The 20,614-nt window shown below is 46.7% G+C and overlaps 1 protein-coding gene across 2 annotated transcripts in view; it reads left to right on the top strand.

The window, feature by feature from the left end:
• LOC115468711 (cohesin subunit SA-2-like) overlaps positions 1-20,614 on the top strand; it is a 312,673-nt gene that overhangs the window by 26,440 nt on the left and 265,619 nt on the right. For both annotated transcript variants that reach the window (XM_030200630.1, XM_030200629.1), the window contains exon 3: positions 12,211-12,336. In XM_030200630.1, the coding sequence (XP_030056490.1) occupies positions 12,211-12,336 (126 nt within the window). The remainder of the gene's footprint in view (positions 1-12,210; positions 12,337-20,614) is intronic.

The following is a 20,614-nucleotide window of genomic DNA, read 5'->3' as shown; positions in this document are numbered from 1 at the left end:
CAGAAGCGAGCCTTAAAGTGGCTAGGGCTATGGCCCGCCTCTATCCTTTGGCTGTGAGTGAACGTGAGGCCTATCTGTGGCCTACCGTGGATTCTTTAATCACTGCGGTGACTAAGAAAACGGCGTTGCCGGTGGAAGGTGGCACGGCCCTAAAGGACGCCCAAGACAGAAGATTGGAGGCGGCCTTAAGGTCGTCCTTTGAGGCGGCTGCTTTAAGTTTGCAGGCCTCAGTTTGCGGCTCCTATGTGGCCAGGGCGTGCCTGACTATGGTGCAGCGGGCTTCCCCCTCGGATCATTCCTTGAGGGCTGATTGGCCGGCCCTGGAATCGGGCTTAGCCTATTTGGCAGACTTGCTGTATGATGTCTTGAGGGCCTCAGCGAAAGGCATGGCTCAGACAATCTCTGCGCGGCGGTGGCTTTGGCTGAAACATTGGTCTGCTGACCACGCCTCTAAATCCCGCCTGGCTAGGTTGCCTTTTAAAGGCAAGCTGCTCTTTGGGGTCGAGCTGGACAAAATCGTGACCGATCTCGGCACATCTAAGGGCAAGAAATTACCAGAGGTCAGGGCTCGGGCTAGTACTCGTCCCGGTACCTCCAGAGGACGGTTGCAGGAAGCCCGTCGGTACCGCCCGGGCAAGTCGGGTTCCTCTGCCCCCTCTTCCTTCAAGAGGAATTTCTCCCCCAAGCAGCATTCCTTTCGCAGAGACCGCCGTCCCGGAGGTGCTCCCTCCGGTCCTCCCCCAGGGTCTCGTACCCAATGATGGGGTCTTGGTCCACGCCCCAGTGCAGATTGGAGGACGGCTGTCCTCGTTTCTGGGCGAGTGGACCACAATAACTTCAGACGCGTGGGTGCTGGAAGTCATCAGAGACGGCTACAAACTAGAGTTCTGCCGACCCGTAAAAGACGGGTTTGTACTCTCTCCCTGCAAGTCTCCGGTCAAAGCTGTGGCAGTGCAGCAGACCTTGGACAATCTGATCCGCCTGGGCGCGGTCGTTCCGGTGCCAGAAAGTCAGCTTGGCAAGGGACGTTACTCCATTTACTTTGTGGTACCAAAGAAAGGAGGTTCTGTCCGGCCTATCCTCGACCTCAAAGGGGTCAATCGGGCCTTGAAAGTGCGGCACTTTCGCATGGAGACTCTCCGCTCTGTTATAGCGGCAGTGAAGGCAGGAGAGTTCCTGGCATCCTTGGACATCAAGGAAGCGTACCTGCATATTCCCATCTGGCCTCCTCATCAACGCTTTCTGCGTTTTGCAGTCCTGGGACGACACTTCCAGTTCAGAGCCCTCCCTTTCGGGTTGGCTACTGCTCCGCGGACCTTTTCCAAAGTAATGGTGGTCATCGCGGCCTTCCTATGAAAGGAAGGGGTACAAGTCCATCCTTATCTGGACGACTGGTTGATCCGAGCCCCCTCTTATGCAGAGTGCGGCAAAGCTGTGGACCGGGTAGTTGCTCTTTTGAGCTCCCTGGGATGGATCATCAACTGGGAGAAGAGCCAGCTGCGCCCGACTCAGTCCCTGGAGTACCTGGGAGTTCGATTCGACACCCAAGTGGGCAAAGTGTTCCTGCCAGACAATCGGATTGTCAAACTTCAGGCTCAGGTGGACCAGTTCCTAGTAGCCTCTCCCCTTCGGGCTTGGGACTATGTGCAGCTGTTGGGCTCTATGACGGCCACGATGGAAGTTGTGCCCTGGGCCAGGGCTCATATGAGACCGCTTCAACACTCTTTGCTGCAGCGCTGGACTCCGATGTCGGAGGATTATGCTGTGCGCCTTCCCTTGGACCCAGCAGTGCGCAAGGCGCTGAGCTGGTGAATGCAGACAGACAAGTTGTCTGCGGGAATGCCTCTGGTGACCCCAGAGTGGATTGTCGTCACGACGGACGCCTCGTTGTCGGGCTGGGGAGCCCACTGCTTGGGAAGGACAGCGCAGGGGCTCTGGTCTCCTGCAGAGGCAAAGTGGTCTATCAACCTCCTGGAACTCAGAGCCATTCGGTTGGGGCTTTTGGAGTTCATCCCAGTACTGGTGTTGAAGCCTGTACGGGTCCTGTCGGACAATGCCACGGCTGTGGCCTATGTCAACCGCCAGGGAGGTACCAAGAGCGCCCCTCTAGCCAAGGAGGCTATGAATCTTTGCCAGTGGGCGGAAGTGAACCTGGAGCAGCTTTCAGCGGCCCACATTGCCGGGGTCATGAATGTCAAGGCGGACTTTCTCAGTCGCCATACCTTGGAGCCCGGAGAGTGGCAGCTATCTGCTCAGGCGTTCTTGGACATCACGAAGCGCTGGGGCCAGCCGAGCCTAGATCTGATGGCGTCATCGGCCAATTGCCAAGTGCCGCGCTTTTTCAGCAGAGGACGGGACCCTCGATCCCTGGGAGTAGATGCTCTTCTCCAACAGTGGCCGACACAAGAGCTTCTCTATGTGTTCCCGCCCTGGCCCATGTTGGGCAGGGTGCTAGACCGGGTGGCAAAGCATCCCGGCAGGGTAATCCTGGTGGGTCCGGATTGGCCCAGGCGTCCCTGGTATGCGGACTTGATCAGGCTCTCAGTCGACGATCCTCTGCGGCTGCCAGTGGAGCAGGGCCTGTTACATCAGGGTCCCGTGGTGATGGAGGATCCCTCCCCCTTTGGTCTTACGGCCTGGCTATTGAGCGGCAGCGTCTGAGGAAGAAGGGCTTCTCAGACAAGGTCATCGCCACTATGCTGAGAGCGAGGAAGCGCTCTACTTCTACTGCTTACGCCAGGGTTTGGCGTATCTTTGCAGCGTGGGGTGAAGCAGGCTCACTTTCTCCCTTCACTGCTCCAATTTCTTCAGTGTTGGCGTTCCTGCAAGAAGGTCTGGAGAAAGGCCTGTCGCTCAGTTCCCTTAAAGTCCAGGTAGCGGCTCTGGCTTGCTTCAGGGGCCGCCTGAAGGGTGCTTCCCTGGCTTCGCAGCCAGATGTGGTGCGCTTTCTCAAGGGAGTTAATCACCTGCGCCCTCCTCTGCACTCAGTGGTGCCTGCGTGGAATCTCAACCTGGTACTAAGAGCATTGCAGAAGCCGCCTTTTGAACCCTTGTCGAGGGTATCGCTGAAAGACCTGACGTTGAAAGCAGTCTTTTTGGTGGCTATCACTTCAGCCAGAAGAGTTTCCGAGCTCCAGGCGCTCTCTCATGTCGAGAGCCTTTTCTGCAGTTCACTGAGGCAGGAGTGACTATTCGCACAGTGCCTTCCTTCCTGCCCAAGATTGTTTCTCGCTTCCATGTGAATCAGCAGCTCTGTCTCCCTTCCTTTCGTAGGGAGGACTACCCAGAGGAGTACTCTGCTCTTAAATATCTGGATGTGAGACGAGTCATCATCAGATACTTGGAAGTGACCAATGATTTTCGGAAATCGGATCATCTGTTTGTCCTGTTTGCAGGTCCTCGTAAGGGTCTGCAGGCTGCTAAGCCTACAGTGGCAAGATGGGTCAAGGAAGCCATTGCAGCGGCTTATGTGGCCGCGGGGAAGGTGCCGCCTATCCAGCTGAAGGCTCACTCCACGAGAGCTCAGGCGGCCTCGATGGCAGAGGCCGGATCCGTCTCCTTGGAAGAGATATGCAAGGCGGCAACTTGGGCTTCGGCTCATACATTCTCCAAGCATTACCGTTTGACTGTGGCTGCACGGGCGGAGGCCCGGTTTGGAGCTTCAGTGTTGAGGTCAGGGATTTCAATGTCCCGCCCTGGGTGAGTACTGCTTTGGTACATCCCACCAGTCTATGGATTGATCAGCTTGATGATATGGAAGGTAAAATTATGTATAATCATACCTGATAATTTTCTTTCCATTAATCATAGCTGATCAATCCATAGCCCCTCCCAGATATCTGTACTGTTTTTATTCTGGTTGCATTTCAGGTTCAAGTTTAGTATTCAGTTACTTCAGAAAGACTTCGTGTTCAAGTTTTTTCACTTGGATTCTTCAAGAGTTAAGACGAGTTTGTGTTACAGTGAGCTGCTGCATTCCTCTCCCCTCCGTTTTACGGGGCTGGATTGAGACTTAAGATTCTGCCGGCACTCCCTCCCGCTTCGTGCGGCTGTAGGGCAGCTTTGTACCCCTCCCGCTTCGGCGGTGTTAGGGTCAGTCAGCTCCTCCCGCGGTTGCGGTTGCAGGATAAGCCAGATCCCCCCGCATCGACGGGTGTGGTGTCCCTCCCCCGCTCCGCGGGGATGAGCTGGACGGATTCCCCTCCCCCACTTGTGTGGGGATGAGCTGGGTTAATTCCCCTCCCCCGTTTCGGCGGTGGTGAGCTGGGCAGAGTGTCCCTTCGTGGGTGTAATTCTCTAAGTGCTGAGTCCTGCGGATGGAGCTTTGATATCGACATACTGAGGAGTTTCCGGCAGCACATGACCACATATAGGGAGGCAAAAGTTTGCTCTCTATCTCCACCTGCTGGTAGATGGACACAACCACCAGTCTATGGATTGATCAGCTATGATTAATGGAAAGAAAATTATCAGGTATGATTATACATAATTTTACCATGCAGGACAAGTGCAGAGCAGAGAGTGACCTGCCCTCACAGCTAGCGCACAGGTCATTACCACACACTAGCTGTCAAAATAGCTGTTAGCGCAGCCACAATTACCATGACCTCAAGAGGAGGCAGTAAATGCAGCAGCGTTACCAGCAGTCCAGTAGTGCACGCTGTATGAGGCAAGTACCATGGCTGCTCACCCCTGTGGTATTTTCCACTCCCTCCATATAGCACCTTCTATTGCTCTGACTCCCCCTTGATGTCTGATTCCAGTCTACTTCCAATCTGCTTCCCTCCCCATGTTCAAGCTTCAGCCCCTGGACATCACAATCCTCCCTTCTGATTCACTCAGTCAAGTTCTGCCCCCTGATGGCCAAGCCCCAGCTCCACATTAAAACCCTGTCTCCTATTCCTATCTTCCCCCCACCCACCAAGTCCTCCGGGACTTACCTGGGGGTCTTTCAATGGCAGTTCAGGGTAACTGGGCATTGTCCTTCAAAAATGGTGCCTCTACCACAACCCCCCAGTAGTAATCTCACAAGGGCAGAATGCGGCTTTGCACTTTCCACGCTATATTTTAGGCTCCTAATGTGTGGAAAATGCAAAGCTTTACTGTAGTTTAGTAAAAGAGTCCCTTAGAGTTTTCAGAAGACAATCAATAAATATAATGAAATAGCAAAATAAATAAATCCTTTTTAGGTTTGCCCATTGATCTTCCATTTTACCTACCTTTCCCCACCCTGCCATCCTTGTGTTACTTCCCCATTTGAGCTTTGTGTGATTCTTATACACAATGCTCAAGGTCCTGAATTTCATGGAAAAAATTCTACTGGAGAAAATGAAAACAAATAAAATAACAAATTATTGAAAACATTGACTCAACAAAATCAAATAAGTTCAAAAACTGTAATCCAAACAAACATTGTGAGGGTAATTTTATAAGGGAGGAGCCTTGTTAAAATGCCGTTTTAAGGCACCTATGTGAAATACATGTACACCTTGTTAAGTGCATTTCCAATAACATGAATGCATCTGTACCACCAACAATGCAATTGTCACAACTGGTGCAGCTGAAAAGGCCCTCCAGAAACACCACTACCCGAAACCATCTTGAGATGACCAAGATCCTGCTTCCCGTAACCGGACCCCTCCAAGCTCTTTCCGGGGTTTCCAAGCTTCTACCCCATTAGTGCCTGGTTCAAAATGACATCTATGACACTTAGCAGTAGTCTTGCTATATTACCACTAAATGTCAAGCTGTTCTACTAGCACAGTGCTTCTCAACCCTCTCTTGGAGGTGCACCTAGTCATTTACGTTTTAAGAATTACCAAAATATGTATGCATGGAATAATCTGTATATATTGGAGACCCATTGTATGCAAATCTGTTTTCATGTATATTCAGTGTAGTAAATCTGAAAACCTGACTGGCTAGGTGTGCATCCAGGAGAGCACTGAAAAGCACTTCCTTAGCAGTAGTACTGTGAGACTATTGCAAGAGGTCAGAGGTGCCATTTTGAACTCAGGCATTGATGAAATAGGTTCTTTCACTCCTGCTCCTCTCTGTCCACCAGGGAATCCCCCAACAAGAGCTGGGGGGGGGGGGGGGGGTGTTCAGTGGATGGAGGGGTCTTACGTTAGGCGAGGTATGGGAGTAGGTTTCTGGTTGGCCATTCGGGAGGGTGGGGGTGCTTTTTAGTTGTACCAGCTGTAGTAATCATTGCTGATAGTATGGATGCAATTAGGAGGCACCAAAGTACTGTCCGTGATCATAACCTGGGTATTCGCCATTCATTTCTGGCTCACTTCCACTTAGTGTGTGCTATTTAATTGCTGTTACTGCAGCTGTGAGTTAGCTTACAGCCGCAGTAACAGTACTAATTTGCATGTAACTGCTTCTCAGACTGATAGATCTGACTTCTGTGTTAATGGAAATGCTTTTAAAACGGAGAACAGTAAAGTTTTTTTTTTTTAATCCAGTGGATTACAGGACACAATACAACATGGTTTCACTAGAGGGTAGGTCTTGTCAGACAAATCTGATTAATTCCTTTGACTGGGTGATTAGAAAGTTGGATCGAGGGAGAATGGTGGATGTGGTGTATTTAGATTTTATCAAAGCCTTTGACACAGTTTCCACATAGACAACTAATAAATAAACTGAGTGCCCTCAGTATGGGCCCTAAAGTGACTGACTGGGTTAGGAACAGGTTGAGTGGAAGGCGATAGAGGGTAGTGGTAAGTAGAGCTCATTCTCAGGAAAAGGATGTTACCAGTGATGTGCCACAAGGTTCGGGTCTTGGGCCAGTTCTTTTTAATATTTTTGTAAGTGATATTGCTGAAGGTCTCTCTAGCAAGGTTTGCCTCTTTGTCTACCCTGCTGCAGATTATGATAACATCCGCACCTTTGATGGCATGGATAACATGAGGAAGGACCTAGCAAAGCTCAAGGAATGGTCCAGAATTTGGCAGCTAAGACTTATTGCTAAAAAATGCAGGGTCATGCATTTGGGCTTTAAAAACCCAAAGGAACAGTACAGTCAGGGCCGGTCTTAGGCAGAGGCGACCGAGGCGGCCGCATAGGGCCCCGCGCCTAAGGGGGCCCCGCGCGGCGTGCCTCGCCTCTGCCTCGCCGACCACGCTCGTCTGCCCTCCACCCACGTCGCGAGTCTCCTCGTTCCCCTGCTGCTCTCCCTCCCTCCAGCCACCTGAGACATCTCCCGTCTGACCCCCCCCCCCGACCCGCCAAACGACCCTCTTCTTTCGCCCGCACCTCACCTGACCCGACCCAGCATTTAAAAAAAAAACCTTCAAGCGGCGGTGCCGGTGCCTCGCGTCTGAGGGCAGAAAACTCGCTTCGTCGTTGGCCGGCCTTCCCTCAAGTCCCGCCCTCTGATGTAACTTCCGCAAGGGCGGGACTTGAGGGAAGGCCGGCCAACGACGAAGCGAGTTTGCACCGCCGCTTGAAGGTTTTTTTTTTTTAAATGCTGGGTCGGGTCAGTTGAGGTGCGGGCGAAAGAAGAGGGTCGTTTGGCGGGTCGGGGAGGGGTCAGACGGGAGATGTCTCAGGTGGCTGGAGGGAGGGAGAGCAGCAGGGGAACGAGGAGACTCGCGACGTGGGTGGAGGGCAGGGGGGGGTTACTGGACATAGGTGGATGGCAGTTGGCAAGGGGGGCAGGAGGGTCGCTGGACATGGGGTGGATGTAGGGGAGGAGGGCTTCTGGACATAGGGGGAGGGCAGGGGGCACAGTAGGGTCGCTGGACATGGGTGGATGGCACGGGAGGGGGTTTCTGGACATAGGTGGATGGCAGGGGAGGGCAGGGGGCACAGGAGGGTCGCTGGACATGGGTGGATGGCAGGGGAGAGCATAGGGGACGGGGGGTTGCTGGACATGGATGGCAGGAGGTACAGGAGTGTCGCTGGACATGGGTGGATGGCAGGGGAGGGGGTTTCTGGACATAGGTGGATAGCAGGGGAGGGCAGGGAGGACAGGAGGGGCGCTGGACATGGGTGGGTGGCAGGGGAGGGGGTTTCTGGACATAGGTGGATGGCAGGGGAGGGCAGGGGGCACAGGAGGGTCGCTGGACATGGGTGGATGGCAGGGGAGGGCATAGGGGACGGGGGGGTTGCTGGACATGGATGGCAGGGGGGACAGGAGGGTCGCTGGACATGGGTGGATGGCAGGGGAGGGGGTTTCTGGACATAGGTGAATGGCAGGGGCGGGCAGGGAGGACAGGAGGGTCGCTGGACATGGGTGGATGGAGGGGAGGGGGTCTCTGGACATAGGTGGATGGCAGGGGAGGACAGAGGGGGCGGGGGGGTTGCTGGACATAGATGGATGGCAGGGGGGACAGGAGGGTCGCTGGACATGGGTGGATGGAGGAGAGAGAAGAAATGCTGGACATGGATGGAGGCGAGGGAAGAGTGAGGAAGGAGATGAGGTGAGGGAAAAGGAAGAGAGGAGATAAAGTGCACATAGATATAGAAAATAGGCAGAAGCTGGATCCACTGGACAGTCAAGTCTGCGGAGGACCCAGCTTTTACTTACGGATGTAGGGCAAGAAATGAAGAAGAAAGGCAGAAAGTAAAGAAATAAATGGAAAGGAAGCCCTGGAAACGGAGTTAAGAGGACAGATAGCAGCACAATCGGATACTGAGCCAGCATGATCAGAAAAACAAAGTCACCAGACAACAAAGGTAGAAAAAACTATTTTATTCAGGATTTATTAATTGGAATATGTTAGTTTTTGGAAATGTGCATCTGTGATATTTTTCATGTAAGTTTTAATTTTTGTAGTATTGCTACATACTGAGTCTGACTTCTTGAGGTAACTTTCCAGTTCAGTATTTTGCATTCATGTGTTTTTCAGGTGTGATCAAGGAAGGTACAGTATTCTGCTAGCGTATAGTTTGCAGCCCTTTTTGTTTTTTGTTTTTTTCACTAGGTTGTGCACTGGTGTTTTAGAGCCCGGTGTAATTACAGTTGCCTTTCCACGCCACGCATAAGGTTGTAGCTCGTCCTGTCCTTGGAATTAGTGCTGTTTATGGTTTGTGAAGATTATGAGTGTGTTTTTGCACACGTTTGTGTATGGTGTTTTGCAGTGGAGAGATTGTGTGTTGGCCTTACTAAGGTGGCACCAAACATCGGAAAGGGTGTAAAGCCTAAATCATGACACACTATCTCTAAAAGGGTGTTTTGTGGCTCTACATGAGAATTGTGATATTATGATCCCTTGCTAGCTTCATATTGTTGATAATCTGCATTTTCCGTATGGCTGGTATATTGGTGTATAAGGTATTAATTGTGACTTTTTTTTTTTTTACTTATTTTTTTTTCTGTGTGTTGTCAGACAATTATGGATGACAGAGTCGGAGTCTTCTTGAGTCAGAGAGTTGTAGTATATATTTTAAAACAATTTTAATACCTTGGTGGTCTATATGTTTTTATATTGTACATTATATTTTACATATCACTTAATTTTATTGTATATCTTTTCATTTCATTTTTATTTTATTGCATATATGGGTTACAGAGTAATAGGGGAATTTGAAAGTACTGAATCTTTTCTTAATATTTTTCCTTTATTCTCCTTTGTTATGAGAATTGGAACTACTAATTGTAGTGGACTTGAACTGAATAATTTCTGGGGAGGGGAGGTTTCATGATAGCATTGTGCTTATTATTTCAATCAGTTTTTTGTACAAGTTTAGCTTCATTTGTCTTTGAAATTTCATAAATAAAAAAATTCTAAAAATGGAATAATTTTATCAATGGGGTGGAGCTAGGGTGGGGGCGGGGCTACGGTGGGGCGGGGCTATGGTGGGGTGGGGCTAGGATGGGGCCCCACCAAATTGGTCTGCATAGGGCCCCGCACTTGCTAAGACCGGCCCTGAGTACAGTTTAGGGGTTGAAGAGATTTTGCACATAAAAGAGGAGTGGGACTTGTGTGTGATCATATGTGATGATCTTAAGGTGGCCATACAAGTAGATAAGGCGACCTCAAAAGCTAGCAGGATGCTTGGGTGCATAGGAAGAAGGAGGTAATGATGCCCCTGTATAACACTCGGCTAAGATCTCAGAATATTGTGTACAATTCTGGAGATCTCATCTTCAAAAAGATATAAAACAAGTTGAAGTCGGTCAAGAGAGTGGTCTTAGTCATTAAGTCTGCCCCCATATGCTTTAAGATCTCAATAAGTAACCCTAGAAGAAATGTAGGAGAGAAAGCTATAATAGAGATGTTTAAATATCTACAGTGGGGGAAATAAGTATTTGATCCCTTGCTGATTTTGTAAGTTTGCCCACTGACAAAGACATGAGCAGCCCATAATTGAAGGGTAGGTTATTGGTAACAGTGAGAGATAGCACATCACAAATTAAATCCGGAAAATCACATTGTGGAAAGTATATGAATTTATTTGCATTCTGCAGAGGGAAATAAGTATTTAATCCCTCTGGCAAACAAGACCTAATACTTGGTGGCAAAACCCTTGTTGGCAAGCACAGCGGTCAGACGTCTTCTGTAGTTGATGATGAGGTTTGCACACATGTCAGGAGGAATTTTGGTCCACTCCTCTTTGCAGATCATCTCTAAATCATTAAGAGTTCTGGGCTGTCGCTTGGCAACTCGCAGCTTCAGCTCCCTCCATAAGTTTTCAATGGGATTAAGGTCTGGTGACTGGCTAGGCCACTCCATGACCCTAATGTGCTTCTTCCTGAGCCACTCCTTTGTTGCCTTGGCTGTATGTTTTGGGTCATTGTCGTGCTGGAAGACCCAGCCACGACCCATTTTTAAGGCCCTGGCGGAGGGAAGGAGGTTGTCACTCAGAATTGTACGGTACATGGCCCCATCCATTCTCCCATTGATGCGGTGAAGTAGTCCTGTGCCCTTAGCAGAGAAACACCCCCAAAACATAACATTTCCACCTCCATGCTTGACAGTGGGGACGGTGTTCTTTGGGTCATAGGCAGCATTTCTCTTCCTCCAAACACGGCGAGTTGAGTTCATGCCAAAGAGCTCAATTTTTGTCTCATCTGACCACAGCACCTTCTCCCAATCACTCTCGGCATCATCCAGGTGTTCACTGGCAAACTTCAGACGGGCCGTCACATGTGCCTTCCGGAGCAGGGGGACCTTGCGGGCACTGCAGGATTGCAATCCGTTATGTCGTAATGTGTTACCAATGGTTTTCGTGGTGACAGTGGTCCCAGCTGCCTTGAGATCATTGACAAGTTCCCCCCTTGTAGTTGTAGGCTGATTTCTAACCTTCCTCATGATCAAGGATACCCCACGAGGTGAGATTTTGCGTGGAGCCCCAGATCTTTGTCGATTGACAGTCATTTTGTACTTCTTCCATTTTCTTACTATGGCACCAACAGTTGTCTCCTTCTCGCCCAGCGTCTTACTGATGGTTTTGTAGCCCATTCCAGCCTTGTGCAGGTGTATGATCTTGTCCCTGACATCCTTAGACAGCTCCTTGCTCTTGGCCATTTTGTAGAGGTTAGAGTCTGACTGATTCACTGAGTCTGTGGACAGGTGTCTTTCATACAGGTGACCATTGCCGACAGCTGTCTGTCATGCAGGTAACGAGTTGATTTGGAGCATCTACCTGGTCTGTAGGGGCCAGATCTCTTACTGGTTGGTGGGGGATCAAATACTTATTTCCCTCTGCAGAATGCAAATAAATTCATATACTTTCCACAATGTGATTTTCCGGATTTAATTTGTGATGTGCTATCTCTCACTGTTACCAATAACCTACCCTTCAATTATGGGCTGCTCATGTCTTTGTCAGTGGGCAAACTTACAAAATCAGCAAGGGATCAAATACTTATTTCCCCCACTGTACATGGCATAAATGCACAGGAGGTGAGGCTCTTTCAGTTGAAAGAAATCTCTGGAATAAGGGGGCATAGGAAGAAAGCGAAAGGGGACAGTCTCATAAGTAACCTGAGGAAATACTTATTCATGGAAAAGGTGGTGAATTTGTGGCGTGGCCTGATGAAGATGGTGGAGGTGAAAACTGTACCAAAATTTAAGAAAGCTTGAGACAAGTATTTAGAATCTCTAAGGGAGTGAAAGGGAGGGTAGATAGCATGGATGGGCAGACTGAATAGGTCATTTGGTCTTTATTTGCCTTCTTTTTTTCTATGTTTCTGTGTCATACTTTTGCTTAAATTCTGACTTTTGTTTAACCTTTTGATTGTATTATTTTCAGAAAAGGAAAAAGAATGTTCAAGAAGAGTCCGAAAATATTTCGAGAGCAGCTAGTCAGAACAGTGGAGAGATTGTTGAAGCACTTACACTGTTTGAGGTGGTTAGCATGGGCAAGAGGGCTATACAGGTACAGTACCTATTTTTTTCTTCTTTCTTATGAAAACAAAATAGGATTTGTAAGGTAGAACCACCTCTGGGGGCATAGCCAGCCCTTTGATTTTGGGGGGCCCAGAGGTGGACTGAGGGGGCAATGCATTCCCTTTCCTTGGTGTGTTAAAAATAATACCTTTGCTATCAGGGATGCTGAAGCCCTGCAAAGAAATTTGCTGCCGAGCCGCTCCCCTCTTCCTTGTGCTGGAAGTTGGTATGATGCCTCCAACTGCTAACTCTGGGACTCCCCAAGCATTCTCAGTTTTTGCATGAACTGAGTATGCACGAGGAATTCCAGCTTCAGGTCCTCTTGTAATTTTTCACAATCCTCTCGCGATTTAACAAATTTGAATAAATTTGTGTCATCAGCAAATGTAATTACCTCACTAGTTACTCCCATCTCTAGGTCATTTATAAATATGTTAAATCAGCAGTCCCAGCACAGACCCCTGGGGAACCCCACTGTCTACCCTTCTCCATTGAGAATACTGACCATTTAAGCCTACTCTCTGTTTTCTATCTTTTAACCAGTTTTTAATCCACAATAGAACACTACCTCCTGTCCCATGACTCTCCAATTTCCTCTGGAGTCTTTCATGAGGTACTTTGCCAAACGCCTTTTGAAAATTCAGATACTCAATATCAACCGGCTCACCTTTATCCACATGTTTATCCACATGTTTGTTCACCCCTTCAAAGAAATGTAGTAGATTGGTGAGGCAAGATTTCCCTTCACTAAATCCATGTTGACTTTGTCTCATTAATCCAAGCGAATGTGCTCTGTAATTTTGTTCTTTATAGTAGTCTCTACCATTTTGCCCGGCACCGATGTCAGGCTCACCGGTCTATAATTTCCCAGATCTCCTCCGGAACCTTTTTAAAAAATCAGCATTACATTGGCCACCCTTCACTCTTCTGGTACCATGCTCGATTTTAAAGATAAATTACATATTACTAACAATAGTTCCACAAGTTCATTTTTCAATTCTATCAGTATTCTAGGATGAATACCATCCGGTCCAGGAGATTTGCTACTCTTCAAAGTAGTAAATTTAAAACAAATTGGAGAAAATATTTCTTCACTCAGTGTGTAATTAAATTCTGGAATTCATTGCCAGAGAATGTAGTAAAAGCAGTTAGCTTAGCAGTGCTTAAAAAAAAAGGTTTGGATGGTTTCCTAAAGGAAAAGTCCATAGATAGTATGATTCAATCCTCTTTTTTTCAGTTGCATTTTTCTATATAGGTTGAGGCCAATGTTGTTGAGGTCTGGTTTCCAGAATGTAGTGCAGACTATTGTTTTGAGTAAATTGGACTACTGCAGTGCCTTGTATGGAGGGCTCAAAAGTGCTCAATGCAGGATATTGAAGATTATCCAAAATGCAGCACCCACATTGGTGGCCAGAGTTTCGAAGACTGCTCCATGTTTTTCTGTTATTAAGGCAACTCCATTGGTTATCAGTGTTCTATAGAATCACATTTTAAAGTGTTATCTTTGATTTATCAAGTGGTATATTCTCGTGCGTCACAGTATTTTAAAGATGTTGTATGTGTGTATTGTTCGACTAGAGCATTGCACTCGAGAGTGCAATACGTTTATCTTCAAATGCAGTGACCACAGTCTACTATGTGAACACATGTGTCTCAGCATTTTCTGTTGCTGGAATATCACTCTGGAATGAGCTTTTTGGCCAGGTACACCTATGTGTGAATAGATTACAGTTTAAAAAATTGCTTAAGACACACTTGTTGCAGCATTTTTTTGAATTTTTCAATACTACACTTGGAGATGGTAGAGCAGTTCGATGTTGTATTTTTAATGCCTCTTATGATGTTTGTTTATATGTTTTTATTATTATTATTATTTATTTAGATTTTGCTCACACCTTTTTCAGTAGTAGCTCAAGGTGAGTTACATTCAGGTACTCTGGCGATTTCTCTTTTATTCTGTATGTATTTTTGGAAACTGTCTATGTATTAGGTGGGGTTTATGTTTTAACAATAAATAAATACACCCAAATCTTTAAATATATCTTTAAAATGTTAACCAAGACTCTGCTTTGCTTACCAAGGGATGGAATCCCACAGTTGTCAGCCCAGTGACTTGAAAAGCTTTAAAAAGTTGTCAGCTTGCAGTTTCAAACGACTTGGCACATCTAATTCCAGTTGTGATAATCTTAAATTTCTACTAGGTATATAGATTTTCAAAATTTCCCTCAAGTATGTAGGGCCCTGTTCACACAATAAATTAAAAATTAAGCAAAAAATTTGAAAAGAAATATTTTGCTCTATGGAAAGCCAGTGCAATTCAGTCAATAAAGACCTGCATGGTCCATCCAGTCTGCCAGACAAGGGTGGCCAGAGTTGTATCTGGCACTCTGCACAGGTTCCAAGTCTTTATGATTAAACACTGGCATACTTAATCTCTATCTCTCCCTACCAATTCTGGGACACTGACTGTAGAAGTCTGCCCAGAACTGGTCTTACTTCTCAACTACCGGTGTTACACGGTTCTGTGCAGTGCTTTTTTTTGTAGGAAAAAAGGTACTGGTACTCATTATGGGCGGGGTCACCACCTATGGCTCTGCCCATATGGTAGCCACACCCCTTGTACCAGCCGTGGTACATATAAGCAGTATCATTGAAAATACAATACCAGTATAGGAGAAAAAAAATAATTTGTGATTTTGTTTTTCATTATAAATAATTTCTGTCAGCTGTTACAGCTCTAGTATACCCAGTGCAAAATAAGACAGCAGATATAAATTCTTAAATTGGACATCTTCCAAACACTAAAATGAAAATAAAATGATTTTTTCTGCCTTTGTTGTCTGGTGACTTTGTTTTTCTGATCATGTTGGTCCCAGTCTCTGATTCTGCTGCTCTCTGTTTCCTTAACTCCGTTTCCAGGTCTTCCTTTCCATTTATTTCTTTGCTTTCCTCCTTTCTTCTTCATTTCTTGTCCTACATCCATAGGTAAAAGCTGGGTCCTCCGCAGACTTGACTGGAAGAGGTATAGAATGAATCCAGCTTTTGCCTATTTTATTCATCCATTTGCAGCTTTTCTCCTCTTTTCCCTTTCCCTCATCTCGTCAGTATGCATCTCCTTCCTCTTTCCATCCACATCCAGCATTTTTCCTCTCTTCTCTCCCCTCCATCCAGGTTCATCTCACTTCCTCTCTGTTCTCTCCCCCTCCACCCAGGTTCATCTCACTTTCTCTCCCCCTGCACCCCATCCATATGCATCTACTTCCTCTGTCCTTCCCTCCAACATTTCTCTTCTTCCCTGTCCTTCATTTCCAGTAACTCTCCCCAGCCTACACCTGCCCCTGTCAAGTTCCAGTACCAACCCCAGCCCTACCTGCCTGCCCTTAGCTCCCTGACAGCCCTGCTTTCTGTTCCTGCCACCCTGCGACTCGTTTAAATCTTTTGGGTTTTTTTTTACCTGAAGTCGAAGCACCAGCGGTGGCGTTAGTGAAAGCACCAGGCTCTCCTCCTCCAGCCTTCCCTTCATTCCCTCTCAGTGTCCCGCCTTCCTCTGATGTTATTTTCTGTTTCCGCGAGGGTGGGGAACGAAGGGAAGGCTGGAGGTTTTTGGATTCCAAAAACATTACTATTCTCTGTCAGATTTGACCTTTTCTTTACTTCTGCTTCTGTGGAGAGGGACAATGTCTGATCTTTTCCAGTCCTTGAGGACCACTCCTGACTCTTTCTTTAAAAAAATCAGCCAGTACTTTTGGATGTGTGCCATCCAGCCCCATCACTTTGTCCACCTTCAGTTTAGCCTGCTCCTCATGAACACAGTCCTCTGAAAAGCGTTCACGGACTACCATCCCTCCGTTCCTGTTTGTCTTGTCTTCTGTGATCCTGCTCCCGGCCCTTCAGCTGTGAGCACAGAACAGAAATATTTGTTAAGCAATTCCGCCTTATCTTAATCAGCTTCTACATGTGCATCGTTTTAACCTTTGAGTTTCACAATGCTACTTTTGAACTTCCTCCTATCATTGACTTCCTTAGCGTCTGCAGCAGATGAATCTAGAGATACGTGGGTTGTGACCAAATGCCAGCAGGTGGAGATAGACTTCAGTTCAGTTCTCTCTTGTGGGATGGAACTCCTCCTGGCCAGTCAGTATATCTCTTATCTGTAGTAGGTGATAGATGGTCTCCCTCATCTTCCTGATTTCTGCTGTGGTTCTGCTCCAGTTCTTGTCTGTCCAGGTCTGTCAAGCCTGGGGGTGCCTTGCTGAGCGGTGCCAGCTCTAGGGGTACACCTGGTGGTGCCAGGTCCCTCCCCACCCCTTGATCTTTCTCCCCCCCCTCTTCTTTACTCTTGTCTGTGGCCTTAGTTGTTCTCCTTCCTCACAGATTTGATAAAAAATAAAATAAAAGGGACCTGCAAGAACCGGGATGTGGGTTTTTATCTCGGATAGCAAGAGAGAGGCTGATTGTGGCTCCCTGCAGGGAGGCTCCGTTGGGCAGCAGTGACCTTTCACTGGGGTTTGCCTGCAGGCTGAAGTGCAGGGTTGTGTTCGCTAGCGGTGGTTGGACAGAGTAGACATTCCCGCAGTGAGTTTCTTTTTCTCCCATGCTGGGTCTAGCTCAGCGCGGGAATGGTAACTGAAATGGTCAAACGCTGCTCCCTCTTGGGACGTGGCTAGGGGCCATTGTTTAGAGGGGATGCTCAGAACTTTGGTGGGTCACATAGATAATGGTGGTTTTTCCCGTGCGGGAAGTTTGCTAGTGTGCTTACCACTGCATAGCTCTCCTGACGTGATTCCATTGCCAGCAGCCATTTTGGATTCTTTCCAGCCTGCTTCAATGGTGTTTCTGCACCCAATGTCTCTGGCGTCACGTTGGCAGTGTTTCTTAGGCCCCACAGTGCCTCAGTCAGCTTGCTGACTTCAGCAGATTCTTGGCAAGGGTTTTCCTCAGAGTTTATTTTTCTTATTCACCAGGGTTTTTTTTGTTTAAAGTTTGTATACTCAGAAATGACTTTTCAAAACACAAGGCTCTACTATGGGCATGTTTTTTGATTGTATGGAAGTGGGATTTAAAACCCTATGAAAGAGACTAGAACACGGACAAAAAAATCTTATATAGATACTAATGTTCTGTTGGTCAGACCTTGGTAAATACCTTGGTTTCTGAGGGTTTTCTCGCTTTTTCATTATTAGTTACTCACCTTACACAACTCTTTGGGATTGTGATTTGCTGTTAATCAGTTTGTGCAGTATTAGAGGGGGAGTTGCTCCCAAACGAGCAGGATGATCCTTTGGTGGTCCGTATCTTCCACAGAGAGGAACTACCCTCCTTTGTCACGAAGTTACTGCAGGCGCTTAATATCTCTACAGATGAGGCTCCGGCGACAACAATATCAAATCCCATGATGGCAAGCACTAGGTGGCTGCCTACGACATTCCCAGTGCATGTGGCGATTCAGGAACTAAACTCAGCCCAGCCCAGTAGTCCACTCTGGATGCAGGGCTGCATATTTCTAGGGTGATGGGGTGTTTTTATCCCCTTGTGCCCTCTGAGATGGACAAGCTCAAGTTGCCTAAGGTGGATTCCTTGGTGGCAGTGGTCACTAACCAAGACCACTGTACCAGTGAGAGCAGTATAGCATTAAAGGATGTTCAAGATAAGAAGCTGGAGACTTCCTTGAAGCTTCCCTTTGAGATGTCGGCTCTTAATTTACCGTAATGATAAGAAAATAAAGAGGACAAGAGGATACCAAAATCTTAAACAAAACAACCTCTTGTACTATAAATTGCAAAATACTTATTAGTTCTAGATTCCTGTGAAGTGCAAAAATGAGAGAAGGGACAAGCCTCTGTGCCCACACCTCCACCCAATATTTATAGTGTAAGAAGGAAAAACCGGGGTCAACTTTCTTCATCGGCATAAAAAAACCTTGACTCAATACTCTTAAACTTCACAGGAATAACATCAGTGGATCCAAAAATAAGAAATAAAAAGAAACTTAGCCAAATTGCTTGTAAGACAAATGTGCAAAAAAGGTCAGTCACACCAGCGGTGTGTCTCAGTTGGTGCCAGCAGGCCGCAGATACTTTGGCAGACACAGACTTTCCTTAGTCCCTGGAATTTCCCTTCTTGGAAACGGGTCTGGCATTTTTGGTGAATTTCTTATATGATATGGTTTGCGCCTTGGCCAAGCAGATGGTTCTGGTGGTCACGGCCATGCGTTTGTTGTGGTTGCAACATTGGGCCGCTGATGTAACATCTAAGCAGTGCCTCAATAAGCTGCCTTTTAGGGGTGTCCTCCTCTTTGGGGAGGACCTCAAAGTTGGTTAAGAACCTGGGAGATTCTAAGACCCAGTGTTTTCTGGATGATAAATTTGACGGGAAGGGATATGGGTCCATCTGTATTTGGACAATTGGCTCATCAGAGCGTTGTCAATGCAGGACAGCGACACATATACGGCTCGAGTCATTGTGGTATTTCAATCTCTGGGCGGGGTTCTCAGTTTGCCCAAGACTCATCTGGTGCCTTCTGAGTCCCTCGAATATCTAGGTGTCTATGAACCCAGATTCACCTGTTATTGTAAGTCCCCAGTCCCCGAGCATGGGATTATGTGCAGGCTCAGGTCCATGGTGGCGACCCTGGAAGTGGCGCCATGGGCCAGAGCGCACATACGTTCGCTTCAACAGTCTCTATTGAGCCATTCATTGGTCACTAGTGTCTCAGGACAACAAGGTGTCTGTAATATTGAATGTGTAATTAGGCAAACGTTGTGGGAACAGTGCAAGATTCCTAGACTTTGAATATCAAATTCTATCTGTTGAAACTGTGGTTTCTGTTTTCTTTTGTTTGCTCGATGTGTGGGAGCACTGGCTGAGTGAAATAAAAGGAGAAAACCTGGAGCGGATCACTTTATAGCCTTGACTTGAACTGGAGGGGGAACTACAAGGCTGGGAGTGGTGTAGGCAGCCCAAAGGGCTAGAGGAGTACGGGACCCAGGGTTATCACAATATGTTCTCTAATATTTACATTATTTTTAATTTTATGTTAATGTATAGATCCCAGACACAGGGGATCAGACAAAACACGGGTCGTGTTAGATTCTTCATTAATCCTTGTTTCCTCCAATTTGAGGCTCCTCTGTCTTTCTGCACTATTACATTGGCCTCAGTAGGAATATTTTTGCTATGGACATCGAAGAAATCAGAGTTGTCTGGTGGTAATTTATGAAATAGAGGTTTTGCTTGTAATTAATATTTCTTATCTAAACCAAGGAGATTAACATTTTTTGGATGATCACTGATCGTAGTGGTTCTCTCCTCTGGATTTTGTTTCTTGAATCCCGGTCACGAACAGTCTCTTCATTTAGATTGTTATGTATTTACATAGCTTGGGCGATTGAAAAAACGTACTGTTTCAAATTGATTAGATTACATTTGGGCAAGTGTTTCCCAAACATGGTCCTGGAGGCACCCCAGCCAGTCAGGTTTTTTTTTTTTTTATACCCACACTGAATATTCATGAGAGAGATTTGCATGCAGTGGAGGCAGTGCCTGCAAATCTCTCTCATGAGTATTCATTGTGGATATCCTGAAAACCTGAATGGCTGGGGTGCCTCCAGGATCAGGTTTGGGAACCACTGATTTGTAATGATTCAGTCAAAGACAAAAGTCTTGGAATGTCATCCTGTTGTATTCCAGAAAGGTGACCAGAGCATATCTTTAAGTCAGCATCTTTTGAAAAAAATGTAATATCTAATCTTGACCATCTTGGCTAACACGAAGACAGGGCCGGTCTTAGCAGGTGCGGGGCCCTATGCAGACCAATTTGGTGGGGCCCCATCCTAGCCCTGCCCCCACCCTAGCTCCGCCCCATTGATGAGATTATTCCATTTTTAGAACATTATTTGAAATTTCATAAAAAAAAAAGACAAATGAAGCTAAACTTGTACAAAAAACTGATTGAAATAATAAGCACAATGCTATCATGAAACCTCCCCTCCCCAGAAATTATTCAGTTCAAGTCCACTACAATTAGTAGTTCCAATTCTCATAACAAAGGAGAATAAAGGAAAAATATTAAGAAAAGATTCAGTACTTTCAAATTCCCCTATTACTCTGTAACCCATATATGCAATAAAATAAAAATGAAATGAAAAGATATACAATAAAATAAAGTGATGTGTAAAATATAATGTACAATATAAAAACATATAGACCAGCAAGGTATTAAAATTGTTTTAAAATATATACCACAACTCTCTGACTCAAGAAGACTC

The sequence above is a fragment of the Microcaecilia unicolor genome, chromosome 4 (genome assembly GCF_901765095.1).
Source record: "Microcaecilia unicolor chromosome 4, aMicUni1.1, whole genome shotgun sequence".
NCBI lineage: Eukaryota > Metazoa > Chordata > Amphibia > Gymnophiona > Siphonopidae > Microcaecilia > Microcaecilia unicolor.
This window is presented reverse-complemented; position numbering and strand designations above follow the sequence as displayed.